The following is a 13,858-nucleotide window of genomic DNA, read 5'->3' on the forward strand; positions in this document are numbered from 1 at the left end:
GAGTTCTACTGCGTGTGCCCGAGATGCAGTGCCATATTTTTTTTTTTTAAATGGGACATAAAAATTGTTTCCGTAGAGCTAATACTTTTGAACAGTCTACTAATATATGCAGGATGTCACATTTCGTGCCCACCACACATGTACATCCCGTGGTTAATACCAATTCTCAATCTTAAAATTTCGCATCAGAGCCAATGATTAGGTAATGTATCCAGGTATGGGTATCAGGCTTCATTCAGCCAGCTAGACATTATAAATTGTACCGATTTTTTCTTGCTCAGATACTCCCCATCCTCCCTCCTAGACAATTCCTTCCCTAGGGATCTGAGTGCGCTGTTGGTGATTTCAGCTTGCAATGTGTGTTGACAAATTCTCACTTTAAAATTCTCACTGACAGAATACAGTTTCTCTATGATCTCCTAGGTCTATTTTTTTTAATAAAACTTTTTTTATTGATTATTGAACAGTGTTGTACAAAATACGGTTACAAGGTATATCTTAATGTACGTTTTACATCTTACATAACATTGATATTTCCATGTGAGCATTGCATTCAATACTTTAATTTTAGCAGAAATGGACAGTCAACCTTCCTTATTCATCTAAATTAGTCAGAGTACTTGTCTGACTCGGTCAGAGGCGGATCACAAATGTTCCCTCTATATGCGTTCCAGGCCCCCCCATATTCTTTCCCACTTTTTTGGGTACCCTCGATGTATGTATGCTGCCTTTTCTGCCACTATAGCACCATCCATATCTCTGCACCAGTCATGTTGCATCTGGGAGCACTGGGAACCTCAAAATTTAGCTTTATTCTGTTTGGCTAACATCATTCCTAACATCACCCAATCTTGTGTTGCATGGTTTAGGTCAGTTGGCGCCCAGACTCCTTGGGCCATTATAAATCATAAGCTGCATCTCATTTCTACACCATTGCGAGGCCTTCTGGACCGCTCCAGTTGAGGGGGTATCATCGCACTGTAGACCTTTAACAACGCTCTATGGGACATGTCTCCAAAGTTCCAATTACATTTTTTCAACCCACATACTGGTGTAAGGGCCTTTGCTTTCAGGGCCTCTAAAATGCTTATGCCACTTTAGAGTACTATCGAACCAGACGCCATGGTATTTTTTTTATTTATTTATTTATTTATTTATTTATTGGCATTTATAAAGCGCAGCATATACCCTAGGGTGTCTTGGCGCTGTTCACAATTATACTCATTCACAATTAAAAATGTTAATGGGGCCACATACCAAATGCACCTGTGATCTCTTTTCCAAAGCATAAACTTTTGTTTTTATCCACGTTTAAACCTAAATGCTTTGTTACACAATATTCTCTGAATACATTCAACTTCCTTTGAAGGCCCAGCTCTGTCTGGTCAAGGATTACTAAATCATCCGCATACAGTAGACATTATAAATGTTTACCGTTCATTTTCAGGCTGACACTTCTATCTATCTCTAACACAGAGGGCAGATCAGCTCAGAATATGGCAAAGAGTATAGGGGCCAGCACACAGCCCTGTCTAAGACCGTTCTCGATTGCTATTTTCGATGTCAAGGTCCCCACCGTATCCTTAATAATCTGTGCCCAATTTGTAGCTCCTATATTAAGACCAGCAGTTTTTCCGGGATGTCATATTTTTTCGGAGTCTTCCATAGACATTTCCGGTTTACCAGGTCAAACGCTGCCCGGAAGTCCACAAAACAGCAGTACAGCTTCCCTCTTTGCTCAATTGACTTCCGCGCAGCATGGTCAATCGTGGAGTGGCCTTTCTTGAAGCCACCCTGTTCCACAGGCACACTCGACCACTGCTCCACCCAATCCTTAAATCTACCAAAATTATTATTGCAAAAACTTTCTCCCCAATGTCCAGCAGATTGATCAATCTATAATATTTGGGGGCTTTTATAGGTTTGAATACAGCAACATTCCGCCCAATTTGATTTCATCTTGCAGAAAAAGGTACAAATCTGGACAGTCCACAAATCAATATCAAGTTTTACAATTGTAGCTGAGAAATTGTCAGATCCAGCAGCTTGGGTCAATTTAATCAAGGATATGGTGAGGTCTATATTTTTTGCATGAAAGCTTTCCACAAAAGTGTAAATGGCCATATATCCCAAAATGAATATATAATAATTTACATGCCCATATAAAGTCACACAGTGCAGTCACCCCTAGTTTTTGGGGGCTTATTCATTTGAGGATTGCCTAAAATAAAGAGGATCTGGCATTAACAGATGCAAATATTTCATACAATTTTACACATTAATTGAGGGCAGCAAACACTTTCTTCTGTTTTAAGTTTACCGTGGCGTCTTTTCAATCTGACCATAACTCCCTGTCCAAAGAGTTACCAATGCTTTTCCAGTGCCACTTGGTGCGTTGTACTTTAAAACAACTTATTTTGGGGTGACAATCCCAAAATGACCCCTTAGATAAGAATATCTATCCCAGGACATTTCTATTGGCAGTATTATCTCAGATCAGTAGCGGCCAGTACAGATCTGGGGTGGTGAGGCGAGGGTGAGAGGGTACGGAGGTAGAAGTATAAAATTTTTTTTTACTTAACTCCTTACCGCTCTGTCCCACGTCATCTCTCCTCCGCCAAACAGGAAGCAGCCAGGATCCCCTGCGCCAATCAGAACGCTGAGCATGCTGTGGTTCAGCGCTCAAACGGCGACTGGGCCTGGGCATGTTCTCCACGTTGGGTGTAGTACACCTGTAAAGCCTGCATGGAGAACATGCTCAAGTTCGCTTGACTGTTTGGCCGGCCCAAGAGGGCCGGTCAAAGCATGATGCAATCTTTAGAATGCCCACCACTCCTGCCCTAGTTTTTCAGCAGAGCCGCCCACCCTCATGCTGCCGCAGCAGGGAAGTATAAATTGATAATAGCATTGATTCTGTTACTATCATTTTATTTTTCCTTTCTTTTACTGCTGCACAGCAGCAGAAGTGAGGCGACGCTCCTCCAACTTAGCGGAGAAGCCGCCATTATCTCAGATAAATGATTTCCCCAGTCATACCAAAATTAGAATATGCAAATTTACTTTACGCGGTTGATGCAACATTTGTAGTAAATGCAAAAAGCCACAGCATATCTGACCCTCAGGTTGAAAAAATTTGATTCTGTGTTCCATGTGCTGACCATAAGGAAATAACAATGTCCAAGACACTTGGGCTTTGTTCAGAATTTGGAGCATGTTTTTTGTTTTTGTCTTTGCATTTTTATAAAGGGCAAACTCGGCCCAAGAACATATGAAAAATGTACATAATACATAATAGCACCAGTTACTTGTATGAGGAAGCAATGTGGGGGTGCCATGAAGCTTTCGGCACAGTGGTGTTTGTTGAACATCTGGGAGAAAACTGACCTTAATAGTTAGGAGCTTCTCTGGGTGACCTTTGGGATTTATGATGCCCAAACGCAATATCGCCTGGAAGTGGAGGGCTCTGTGTAATCTGCAAGAATGGACAATGGATATGGACTGGTGCATACAGGCCGAACAAGTTGTGTACTTAAGCAGAGGCTGCTCAAATAAATGAACTGAAAGGGGGAAGGGGGAACGAGTACAGGGGCCTGTTTTGTACAACCATTGAGCAAATTAATCCTCTTCAGATATCTTGAATGGATGTCTGTTGAGTGGTCCAGTGGGTTTGACAAGTTAGGAAGGTGGGGATGTGTTGAGGGTTTGAAAGCTAATGGGAATGGCTGTAGGAAAGTAGGGTCTGCTTTCCTATGGTCACCCCACTTTTTGCTTTTTGTTTCACTGGTTTTCGACTTAATGTGGCTGTGGGCCTGCTAATCAGACCAACAGCCCAGCTGTGCTCTCTCTAAATTCAATTCTAGACACATATACACCTATAAGTCACTCCTATGGCAGGCCTTAACAATCCTGGAGGCAGAGTGCTTGGTTTTATGTGAGATGGTGCTCTAGCAGGAGCTGAGCCTGTCTGCAGCTTTCAGAACCATGTCCGTATAGCTGTTCTAGGATATTGCCATACCATATACTCTTAAGTGCATTATGAACCTCGCGGTTAAATGCTAACTCTGGTTTGGCTTTATCAAAACATGTCGAAAAGGTGTCATACGCTTTTAAATACTACCCCTTCGCCAGTTCTGGCGACGGGGGTAGCATTCCACCCTTCTAAAGGGAGAAGACATGTTGTTCCTACTAATCCCGGTTAAAGTTAACCAGAGCCTCAGCATCACAAAATGGATGCTGCTGCCACAGACACAAGTCTGACCTCCTGCTGCTGGGAGCCCTTCCAGCGAGCGAGGCTTGGACAATAGGTTTCCTGCCTTGGGAGGTGCTATCACCCCCCCAGACAGGCTATAGTGTATTGGGACAGGGAGGGCTGAAAGAAATGAGACACTGCCTGGGGCACACAAGCTGTCCCATGCATAGTCCAGTTCAAACCGGTGCTGGGGCACGCCAACCCCAGCTCTGGCGTGAAACTGGACAAAGGAAAAGGCGTGTAACCACCCCCTTCCCAGGTCCCACCCATAGGACGGACCGAGCAAGTAATCCAGCCCCTAGATTTGGTATATAGGTAGGAGCTGAGTCCCATGACTTTAGATTTATCCTGACTGAAATTTGAAACAAAACTCTGGACCTTCGACATGCTACCTGAAGATAGAAGACTGAAGAATCTCCCTTGTGGTCAAGGAGTAACCACCATGCACAAGCAGGCACCATCCAGCGATCAACGGCTTGCTTTGTCGATGCTTCCGCCGGAGCCCGAGCACAGAGCCTGACAAGAACCAGACTTCCAGAATTCCTTCAGCCTGATCTACAGTCCCAGCAAAGCTGAGACCCGTGGAGGCGACGCGAGACGTGGAACCAGCCATCTTGAAAAGTCAGCGACTTGCTTTCCGTGCAGCTTCTGAGGCACCCTCGAAGCTGTGCATTGTGGATTCAGAAGCCCCAGCCCGAGCATTATCTGCACCGAAGATCAGCCCTGCACACTCCACGAGTTCTGCGTGAGGCCCTTCTGCATTTCCCGCTCGATGCGTCTGTCTGGTCACTTGCCTGTTGGCTAGTGGCCATCTTGACGACGAAATCTTGAATTTACAATGTTGGTCGGGTTGCTCCAGACTGGTCCCTGCTTCCCTGAAAAGAAGCAGCCCATCAGACCTTGCTGGTCTGATTAAGAAGCCAACTTTGATTCGTGCCTGGGTTGCCTTTGCCAAGGCTTGTTGACTCCAATCCGGAAGCCGACAGCGAGAGCCTTCATGGGAAAGTCCGTGCCTGACTCTTGGTCGTCGTTGATGCCTCCTGGTCTACGTGGCTGCAGAGACAAGCTTCACAACATCACCTGATTGCTTTGCGACAATGCCTGGTTCCTTCCTGGTCACTGGCTAGTGACCCAGACTCTGTCCCCTCTGCTTTCAGGTACTTTTCATCCTCGATCCGCCCTTGGATCCAACCGGACACTTTTCTCCTGGTCGCCTGCAGGGGACCCCCCTGCACTCCTGAAATATAACTTTAAGTGCATTTTTCATACACACATGCCTCAAGAGCATGTGTGTGTGTAAAATGAAACTTTCAAAAATGCACTTTTGTGCATTTTTGAAAGTTTTCACAAATTACCATGAAGGTCAACTTCATGGTAATTTACCTCTCCCTATTTGCGAATTCGCAAATTTAAAATGTTCATGCATTGCATTTAAGAAATCTCAAATTGCGATTTCTTAAATGCAATCGCAATTTTAAAAATCTCAACGTGATTGCGATTTCTAAAATTGCGAAAAACATGATGCATCCCAATTTTGTCAATTGCATTCGCAAACGGCCGAAAATTGCGATTCGCACCGTTTGCGAATGCAATTGACAATGATGCATGTGCCCGCTATTTTCTAACTCTTTCGTTCCCATTCATTCTCTATGGTAACTTGCGTGTGAGTAAAGACTCAGCACACGCCTCCCGTGGGCCTCCTGCTTCCTATCCCTTGGTAGTACAGCGTAGCCCCAGCGATTCCCTAGGTCCTAGGCCTATTCATTTTCCGAGCAGTGGTACTTATACCACTATTTTAGTATATGGTTTAGCGTGCCCCTAGGGCCCTACTGTATTTTGTGCAACTTATTATATTTTAATTAGGTATCTTGTACCTCTGACCTCATAAAGAGCTCAGAGGGATTGTCTAGAAATAAATACATATATATTTTATATATTTCCTGTGCGGTGTCCTTTCATTTGGTATTAAAGGGGTTACATATGGTAAAACAGCTGGCTTCACATGCCCTCTTGAGTTTAGCCTAAGACTGCTTTGTCCATGCTACCCCTAGGATAGCTGGTCTATAAGGTTAACTTTACAACCCTCACCATAAGGGTTGTTTGGACTGGTGCAAGGTGCTCACTAGAATAGTGAACATCATGTACCAGGCCAACTTCTCACAATGGCTTGTTGCACTGTGTTGTAATGATGAGTAACAGACTCTTTGTTGTCACTGAAATGTTTGTTCTTTAAAGATGAAAATAAATCACAAAAAAAAGCACCAGTTAAATGACACAAGGCCAGATTCTTTTTTGTTTTTTTTAACACCATCGATGCTTGTGTTATTTTCCTCCTGTGCTGACATTTTGGTTATTCCATTGTTCATGACGAGCTGAGTGTATGGAGGTGTACATCATGACGAGCTGAGCTCGTCATGAGCGTCGAAGGAGTTAAGCCACCGGGAGATCAAGTGATTTGCCCACAATCACAGAACGTTGAGCCAATGCCTGAAACCCAACCTGTTCCCCAGTTCCAAAGTCAGCTAGTCGGACCATGTGGCCATATCCTCTCCCTATCTGCCTGACTAGTCAAGTCAAGTCAAGTCAGGATATTTGTATTGCGCATATATCACGTCCAAAGAGTCTCATGGCGCATGCAGACAGTTCTGACAAGGAAGAAAATAGCTGGAGTTAACAAAAGAGCCAGGTCTTAAGCTTCTTTCGGAAACTAGTGTGTTCAAAGGTTGTGCGCAGACTAAGGGGCATTTTATTCCAGAAAGATGGTGCCAGGAAAGAGAAAGCACGACCTCCATTCTGAGCAGTTTGAATTCTTACTGGGGTGAGCAGTGCCTCAGTACTAGATCTCAGCTGTCTCCCTGGCATGTACCATGTGAGTTTCTGGGTCCAGTTTTTTGAGCCCCTTCCATACATCTGTTTATGAACCATACACAGTGTTTTAAACATAATGCGCTTTTACAGGGAGCCAGTGTAAAGTTTTTAAACACGGCATAGAGGGGGATCTTCGGGGTAGTTCGAGAACAAGGCGAGCTGCAGTATTTTGCAAGACCTGCAGCTTCCTGAGATGGCATTCATTTGTGGCAAGTAATAACGAATTGCCATAATCAAGCCTGTTTATGATGAGGCCCTGTACCAAAGGTTTACGGGCTTCCATCGGTATCCATTTAAAAACCCTGCGCAAACTGCGCATGATGCCAAAACAGGTACCAACAACATGGTCCACTATAAGTGCAATGAGCTATAATGCACTTGTAATACGGTGGACAGGCCATCTGCCAAACCATAAATAAGTCACTATGCTTGATTTTCAAACACATCACGAATAAACTCCACAATTAATGATGGATAAGAATTATCCTTATGCCCCTTGACAGTGTATGCGGTCAAACAATTTGGGTATTTAATATAAATCCACAGCTCACATTTCAAGTGGAATGAAGACAGGAGACTTACAGTCCACGGCTCTAGAATAAACTGCCCTCGGAGTTCTGTATCATGCCTACCCTCTTTAGTTTTAGGGAAGCGCTCAACATAAGCCTATCTTTCAGGCCACTAAGAGGAGTTTTAGGGAACCTCATAAAAATATGATACATCCGCATCTGCGGCTTACTCTCTGAATGCATCTTGATTTTTGTGCAAATGTGGAGATGCTGCTCCATTGATTACCCACATAGGATGGCAACATAAATACATGAAAAAAGACCCTTATTTCCCATGTTCTGCAGTTCCAGATCACAATGCCACCTGCAGAGATGGGTACCGCAGAACAGACGGATAGCAGATGACAGTATACTAGATCAGTTATCATGACAAAATAAAGGGCAAAAACACAAGCTCTATATAGAATTGTGCACGAGTGTGTGCGTGTGCATGCGCATGCATAGAAGTGCAAGGTCACAAGGCTTTTTGGTCAAAGATGGCGATGGCACTTCTGTTGCCAGTTACATGCATTTAGATTTGCAGGACCTTTAGTTATGACACAGCTGATGCTATTAATCCAGGATTGTACACAGCATCTCTCAAACCACGACAGGACATGACATTGGCACGCAAGGCTGAGACAGAGACCGTGTCCTTACCATACGATGTGGCGTAGCTGGTGGAGTAGAATTTGAGGGAGTCAGCACTGCCCCCTTTACTGGTCCTCACGTGGGGGTCGATGGTACTCAGGGGAAGCCGCCTCATCTTGTTGCTCTACCACTCAATGGAGGTCACCAAGGGCCCCAGGTGACAGGAACTGCACAGATAAGCATGAGAGAGACATCATCACAAGAGGAATGGCCACAACGGAGTGCATGCAGTGACACCGTGAGATCAACAGCAATCAGGCTAAATATCTTGAGGAGCTGTGGCCTTAAACGCAACTCGCATAGAGGAAACTGAAGCCTAGCCTCTCGCCTCCTACCTGAGTTTCGAGAACAATTAATTGGGAGATGAGTCCCCTTCCAGTTTTCAAATGAAAATATGTTACTCATGCACCGCCTTTACGATCAGGTCATTTCATCCCATCAGAGGAGTAATAAAATATACTGTTTTTAAACCCTTGTGTCACCTGGCAAGGAACAGGTCGTACTTTGGGAGGCATAAGAATACAGTGTGGGGGGAGTTGGCGGGAGGGGAGGGGGCTTGAGAGAAGGGGGGCTTGGATGGGGTGGACGACCACAGGGAGGCCCCCCCCCCCAGGCGGTTTGGGAGGGGCGGGGGTGGAGGGGGCCTGCAGATAGCAGGCGGGCATTTTGTTTTTGGGCTTCCTTTTTTGTAGCCCAAATGTAGCCCAACGTATAAATGCGTTGGGCTACTGCTCTCAGCCACCATTTTGTTTTTGGTGACCTGGTGACTGGGAGCTTTAGTCAGGAATTTTTTTACAGGAAAATCTCTATCTAGTCAAATATATATTGATTAGTTTAGGGCGTTTTCTTTAGCATGGTCGTTAGCTTTTGTGGCGAGTGATTATGGCTGCTGAAGACGTTAGGGTGCTCAAGGCCCTCAGGCTCCTGAGCGAGGATGGGCGAATAGACCTCGTCCTGGGAGACGTGGCCAGATCCCCGCACCAGGCGCAGCAGGCATCTGCGGGGGTAGCAGCAGCAGTGGCTGCCTGCACCTCTCCCAAACGGCCCAGAATGACGCCGGCGGTGGAACGGGGCTGCCCACGTTTGCGGAAGTCAGCCCCTGTACGGCACTTGCAGCCCGAAGGACAAGTTGGCTCTGCGGAGGTGAGCCTGGGGGAGCGGGAAGGCAGGAAGGGTGCGGCCGGAGGGAGTGCTGCTGCGTTGTTGGCCGAGGAGGTCTCTGCCACCTTTGTTATGGAGCAGCGGGCGTTATCCGCCCCCGCGCGAGGAGCAAAGCGCGGGGGGTCGAGGCGGCAAGAGGTGCTCTGCGTCTCTGTCATTCGTGGGTTGTCTGCGGCAGCGGGGGGTGGGCGGGAGGGCGCTTTTGCGGAATTTCTCAGTGCTCCCCTCACTGTGAATTGGGTAAAGGAGGGGGAGCAGCACATTTGTGTAGCGCCTCCCTCTAGTACTCGGGAGATTGCAGGGTCGAGCAGGGTGGGAGGGGGGAGCACCAAGGTCAGATGGCATCTCTGCATGTCATGGGGGAGCATTCAGAGGCGGCTGGTGGCAGGAGAGGGGGGGAGTGGGCCACGGAGGCAAGGTCCCCGGCTGGGTTGATGTCTGTCATGCTCGAGCAGAGGGACAGGGATGTGGGTGTGGGGCCGGGTGGGGAGGGTAGGGGTGGGAGGGATACAATTAGCCCTCTTCTTTTCTCCCCTTCTCCTTCTGTTAGAGGGAAAGCCTTTTCGGTGGGTGGCAGCTCTCCAGGGGAAGGGGAATGGGCGCAGGTTGGTGGGTGGGGGGGTTACAGCCCTTGGGGGTGGAGGAAGGTCAGGTCATTGGTGTTGAAGAGAGTAATGTGAGGGCCTACGGGCGCTCCAATGCAGAACTGGACCTGGCAGTGGGGGGTCAAGCATGGGAGGGCCTGGATGTTTTTCCTTCTTGGGCGGAGGAAGTGTGGGGCATGGTGGCGGGTGGGCACAGTGAATTTGTCAGCCCTGCCCCGCGGAGCAAGTGCTCGTTAGGGGGTGCTGGGAACACAGGGGGGTACGAAGTGGCGAGGTTTGAATCCCTTGGGTCTGTCCGGGGCAGGTAGGGGTGGCCAGGTTGCGGCGGCTTCTGCGCCAATGGCGCAGGCGATGTTGGAATGGAGTGGGGACAAATGGAGGGGGACCCCTCCCCCTGTCTGACCCCGGGTAAGTAGGTTAGGTCGCGGTACGCAGGTCAGGGCAGGGATGGGGCGGGGGAGGGTGCCTTTTGGGGCGTGCAGAAGAGTAGGCCAGTCAGGTTTTTGCAGGGTCCCAGCACACCAGTCCAAACTTTCTCTTTACAGGGTAGGGAGCGACACGGGACAGCGGACTCGGTAGGGCGAGGTGCGGCCCGACTGTGCCGAGGAGAAGGGAGAGGAGGGAGGTGGAGCCTTGCACGGCACATTCCGTACCGGCGGGGGATCCTGGCGCGGCCAGCTTACGAAGGTCCGGCGTGACCTCGCTGGCGCCAACGTCAGGCAGAACACGATGGTCACCAGGGCCACTGGACAGGAATTCTCAGGACAGTCAACGTAGGGGGGAGTACCGGTGAGTACAGTTGCCTCCCCCGCCAGGAGTGAATTCAGGGGCCGCTAGGGCTGGTGTAAGCAATGTTGGGTCGGTTAAGGCCAGCAGTGTTGGTTTTGCGGCGGATCCTCTCCAGATGGAGGAAGCGATTGTACTGGATTATGATGAGGACAGCCCCGAAGAAGGGGAGTGGAGGGACGATGAGGAGGGGTGGTGCCTTCTCATGTGTCTCCTAGTGTTTTACAGGCACCAGAGGCGGTGCAGTCCAGGTGGGCAGTGTTTTTGGGACCCAGAAGAGAGCACGGCCCATCGGTGAGGGCTCCTCGGACAGTGGACCCTGTTGAGCAAGTGGCATGGAGATCGGCGCCTGGTCGGGCAGTCTTGTTAGACCCAGGTGAGAATGTTGTCCCACGGGCCAAACCAAAAATGGTGTCGTTGGGGACAGGGGGTGAGGACGGACACGGGAAGCTGGAAGGTAAGCTCCATAAAGTTAAATATGTTAAAGATCAAGGTGTGGGGGATGGGTGATGTGGTTGCACCGGGCGCTAAAGTGGAGAGTGGGATGAATACCGAACCAGAAGTGCCAGGTAAAGCGCCTTTACAGAGTAAAGAGTTAGCCACTAAAGAGCGCATCTGAAAAGGGGAATATGTTGAAATTTTGAAGCTACTTTACAGGGAGGTGCGGTCCAAAGAAGGGTCTAAGTATGAGCTGGCCAAGAGGCCTAAGGTGCCGTTGACCATTGAAAATTGGACGGCGGCATTTTTGATATATGCCAGCATATATTGCGCTGCGTGCCTATTTTTAAATATATGGATGTCATTCGGAAAGCGCAGAACACGGGTAGCGGGTATGCATGGGCACAATATGATGAGAGGTTAAGGGCCCGTATGGCTTGGGATCCAGAAGCGAAGTGGGGAGAATTAGACTCTGATTTGTGGCAACACACAATGGGGGCACCAGCAGGGGTAAGACTATATTTACTGCAAGTGGCGTACCTTTAGTGTACCGGCCATTTCAGGGGAAGCCCACCCGGGGACGGGTGGGGAGTACAACACCTACACAAGCTGGGTCAGGGGTGTGCTGGGAGTTTAGTCTTGCTTTGGCAGTTCGGGATGGACTGTTCCCATGAGGCACAGGGTCAGACTGATTTGCATATGGCCATGTCTGAACTGGGGTGGCGAGTGAGCTAAAGAATGGTGACGGCTTAAACCCAGATCAGTTGACTGGGGGTGAGTGTTTGATTTGGTCAAGCGCTCCATCCATCATCCCCTTTTGTATCACTTTGTTCGCCCTAAGTTGGCAGGGTATGCTCAGACATGAGTCCCTTGCTCACTTTGCCACTGGATTCAAGCAAGCCTGGCTGATGACGGCTGAAATGCCAGAAACCGGTCCCAGCATGCTTATTTCCGGTCCAGGGAAGACATGGCTTTGGCAGTTCAGGCTGGACTGTTCCCATGAGGCACAGGGTCAGACTGATTTGCATATGGCCATGTCTGAACTGGGGTGGCGGAGTGAGCTAAAGAATGGTGATGAATTAAACCCAGATCAGTTGACTGGGGGTGAGTGTTTGATTTGCTCAAGCGCTCCGTCCATCATCTCCTTTTGTATTGCTTCGGGACTTTAATAAAGGCATGTGCACAAGAGAGTATTGTAGGTTCAAGCACGAGTGCTCTCAGCACCTTTTCGTTAAATGTTGGGGCGTCAAGCAGCAAGGAAATCAGCAGTGGCAACAGACAGGTGCTAGCACATCTGGGCCCTCACAGCAGTTCCAAAGTGGTAGGGGAGGTAAGGGATCCCAGGGGTCTGGGCCTAAGAGCTCCTACGCCAGTTAGACTGGCAGCATTGGCGACAGGTTTGAGGGAGTATGGGGATTTGGAAGCAAAACAAGTATTGTTGGGGGATTTGAAGAGGGGTTTTGTTTGGGTTACAAGGAGCCTTGACAGACGCGATGGGCACAAAATTTGAAGTCAGCATTTGAACATAAGGCAGTGGTGCAAGACAAGTTGGACAAAGAAGTTCGAGAAGGAAGGATGGCGGGTCCTTTTGATGACTGGCCAGTTGAAGACTTGATTGTTTCCCCAATCGGGGTGGTTCCCAAAAAAGAAGTTGGAAAGTACAGATTAATTCAACACCTATCGTGGCCTGAGGGGTCTTCAGTCAATGATTTTATTGACGAGGAGACAGCTTCAGTGTCATATTCTTCAGTTGATGTTGCTATGTCACTGGTTGTGACCGCGGGCGCAACTGCAGAGATGGCGAAATGCATACATAAAGGAACCGCAAAGACAAATAATTATAAAAAAACTTTGTTTCATTTAATAGGTATACAAATATTCATGTTAAAAACAACCAATGAATCAACTTAGGAACAAACAAAGAATACAAAAAAACTACTTATATAATTTCCATATAATACAGTCAATACATTTTTTTTTTTAAAAGGGTGCAATCAATATTATTCGACGCGCGTTTCGGCGTTACAAAGAGACGCCTTCCTCAGGAGCCACAAATCTATCTGAAAAACATAGTTTTTTCAAAATTAGTAAAATCAAATCAGTGTCATTTTTGTTAAAAAAAATACATTTTAATTATGACAATTCAATAAACAGTTAATACAACCAATTAAAAACAGGTCCCTTAGTGACACTCCCTCCCTGCTTGTTATGGCAAACTAAATGGTGCTAAACAAGGTACAAACCTAATAATACTATATTTGAGCAGTTGTAATTAAGTAGAAATAATATCTACAAGGCAAAAGGAATGATATAAGCTGTAAGATGACTTATTTTCTTATGCATGGAGAATAGACGGAGATTACTGATAGAGATACAGTCTGATCGTTCTTAGCAAAAACTAGGGTTGTACCTCTTCTAGTGGTCTCCACCTAACATTCGAAAATTACACAATCTACTTAGATGGTTAATTATGCATTCAAAGTGTAATTAATTGCTAACATATATGGTAGACACTGTATACCCAGCTAAACTGATAATGCCTGGTATCTCCA

The 13,858-nt window shown here is 47.3% G+C and overlaps 1 protein-coding gene across 1 annotated transcript in view; it reads right to left on the bottom strand.

Moving 5' to 3' along the window:
* The window catches only part of SAXO4 (stabilizer of axonemal microtubules 4), a 132,309-nt gene that overhangs the window by 96,069 nt on the left and 22,382 nt on the right, over positions 1 to 13,858 (bottom strand). The window contains exon 2 of the mRNA XM_086958629.1: positions 8,326 to 8,483. Within this exon, the coding sequence (XP_086814755.1) occupies positions 8,326 to 8,431 (106 nt within the window). The 5' untranslated portion in view covers positions 8,432 to 8,483. The remainder of the gene's footprint in view (positions 1 to 8,325; positions 8,484 to 13,858) is intronic.

This window comes from Lissotriton vulgaris, chromosome 2_1 (genome assembly GCF_964263255.1).
Source record: "Lissotriton vulgaris chromosome 2_1, aLisVul1.2, whole genome shotgun sequence".
NCBI classification, from domain to species: domain Eukaryota; kingdom Metazoa; phylum Chordata; class Amphibia; order Caudata; family Salamandridae; genus Lissotriton; species Lissotriton vulgaris.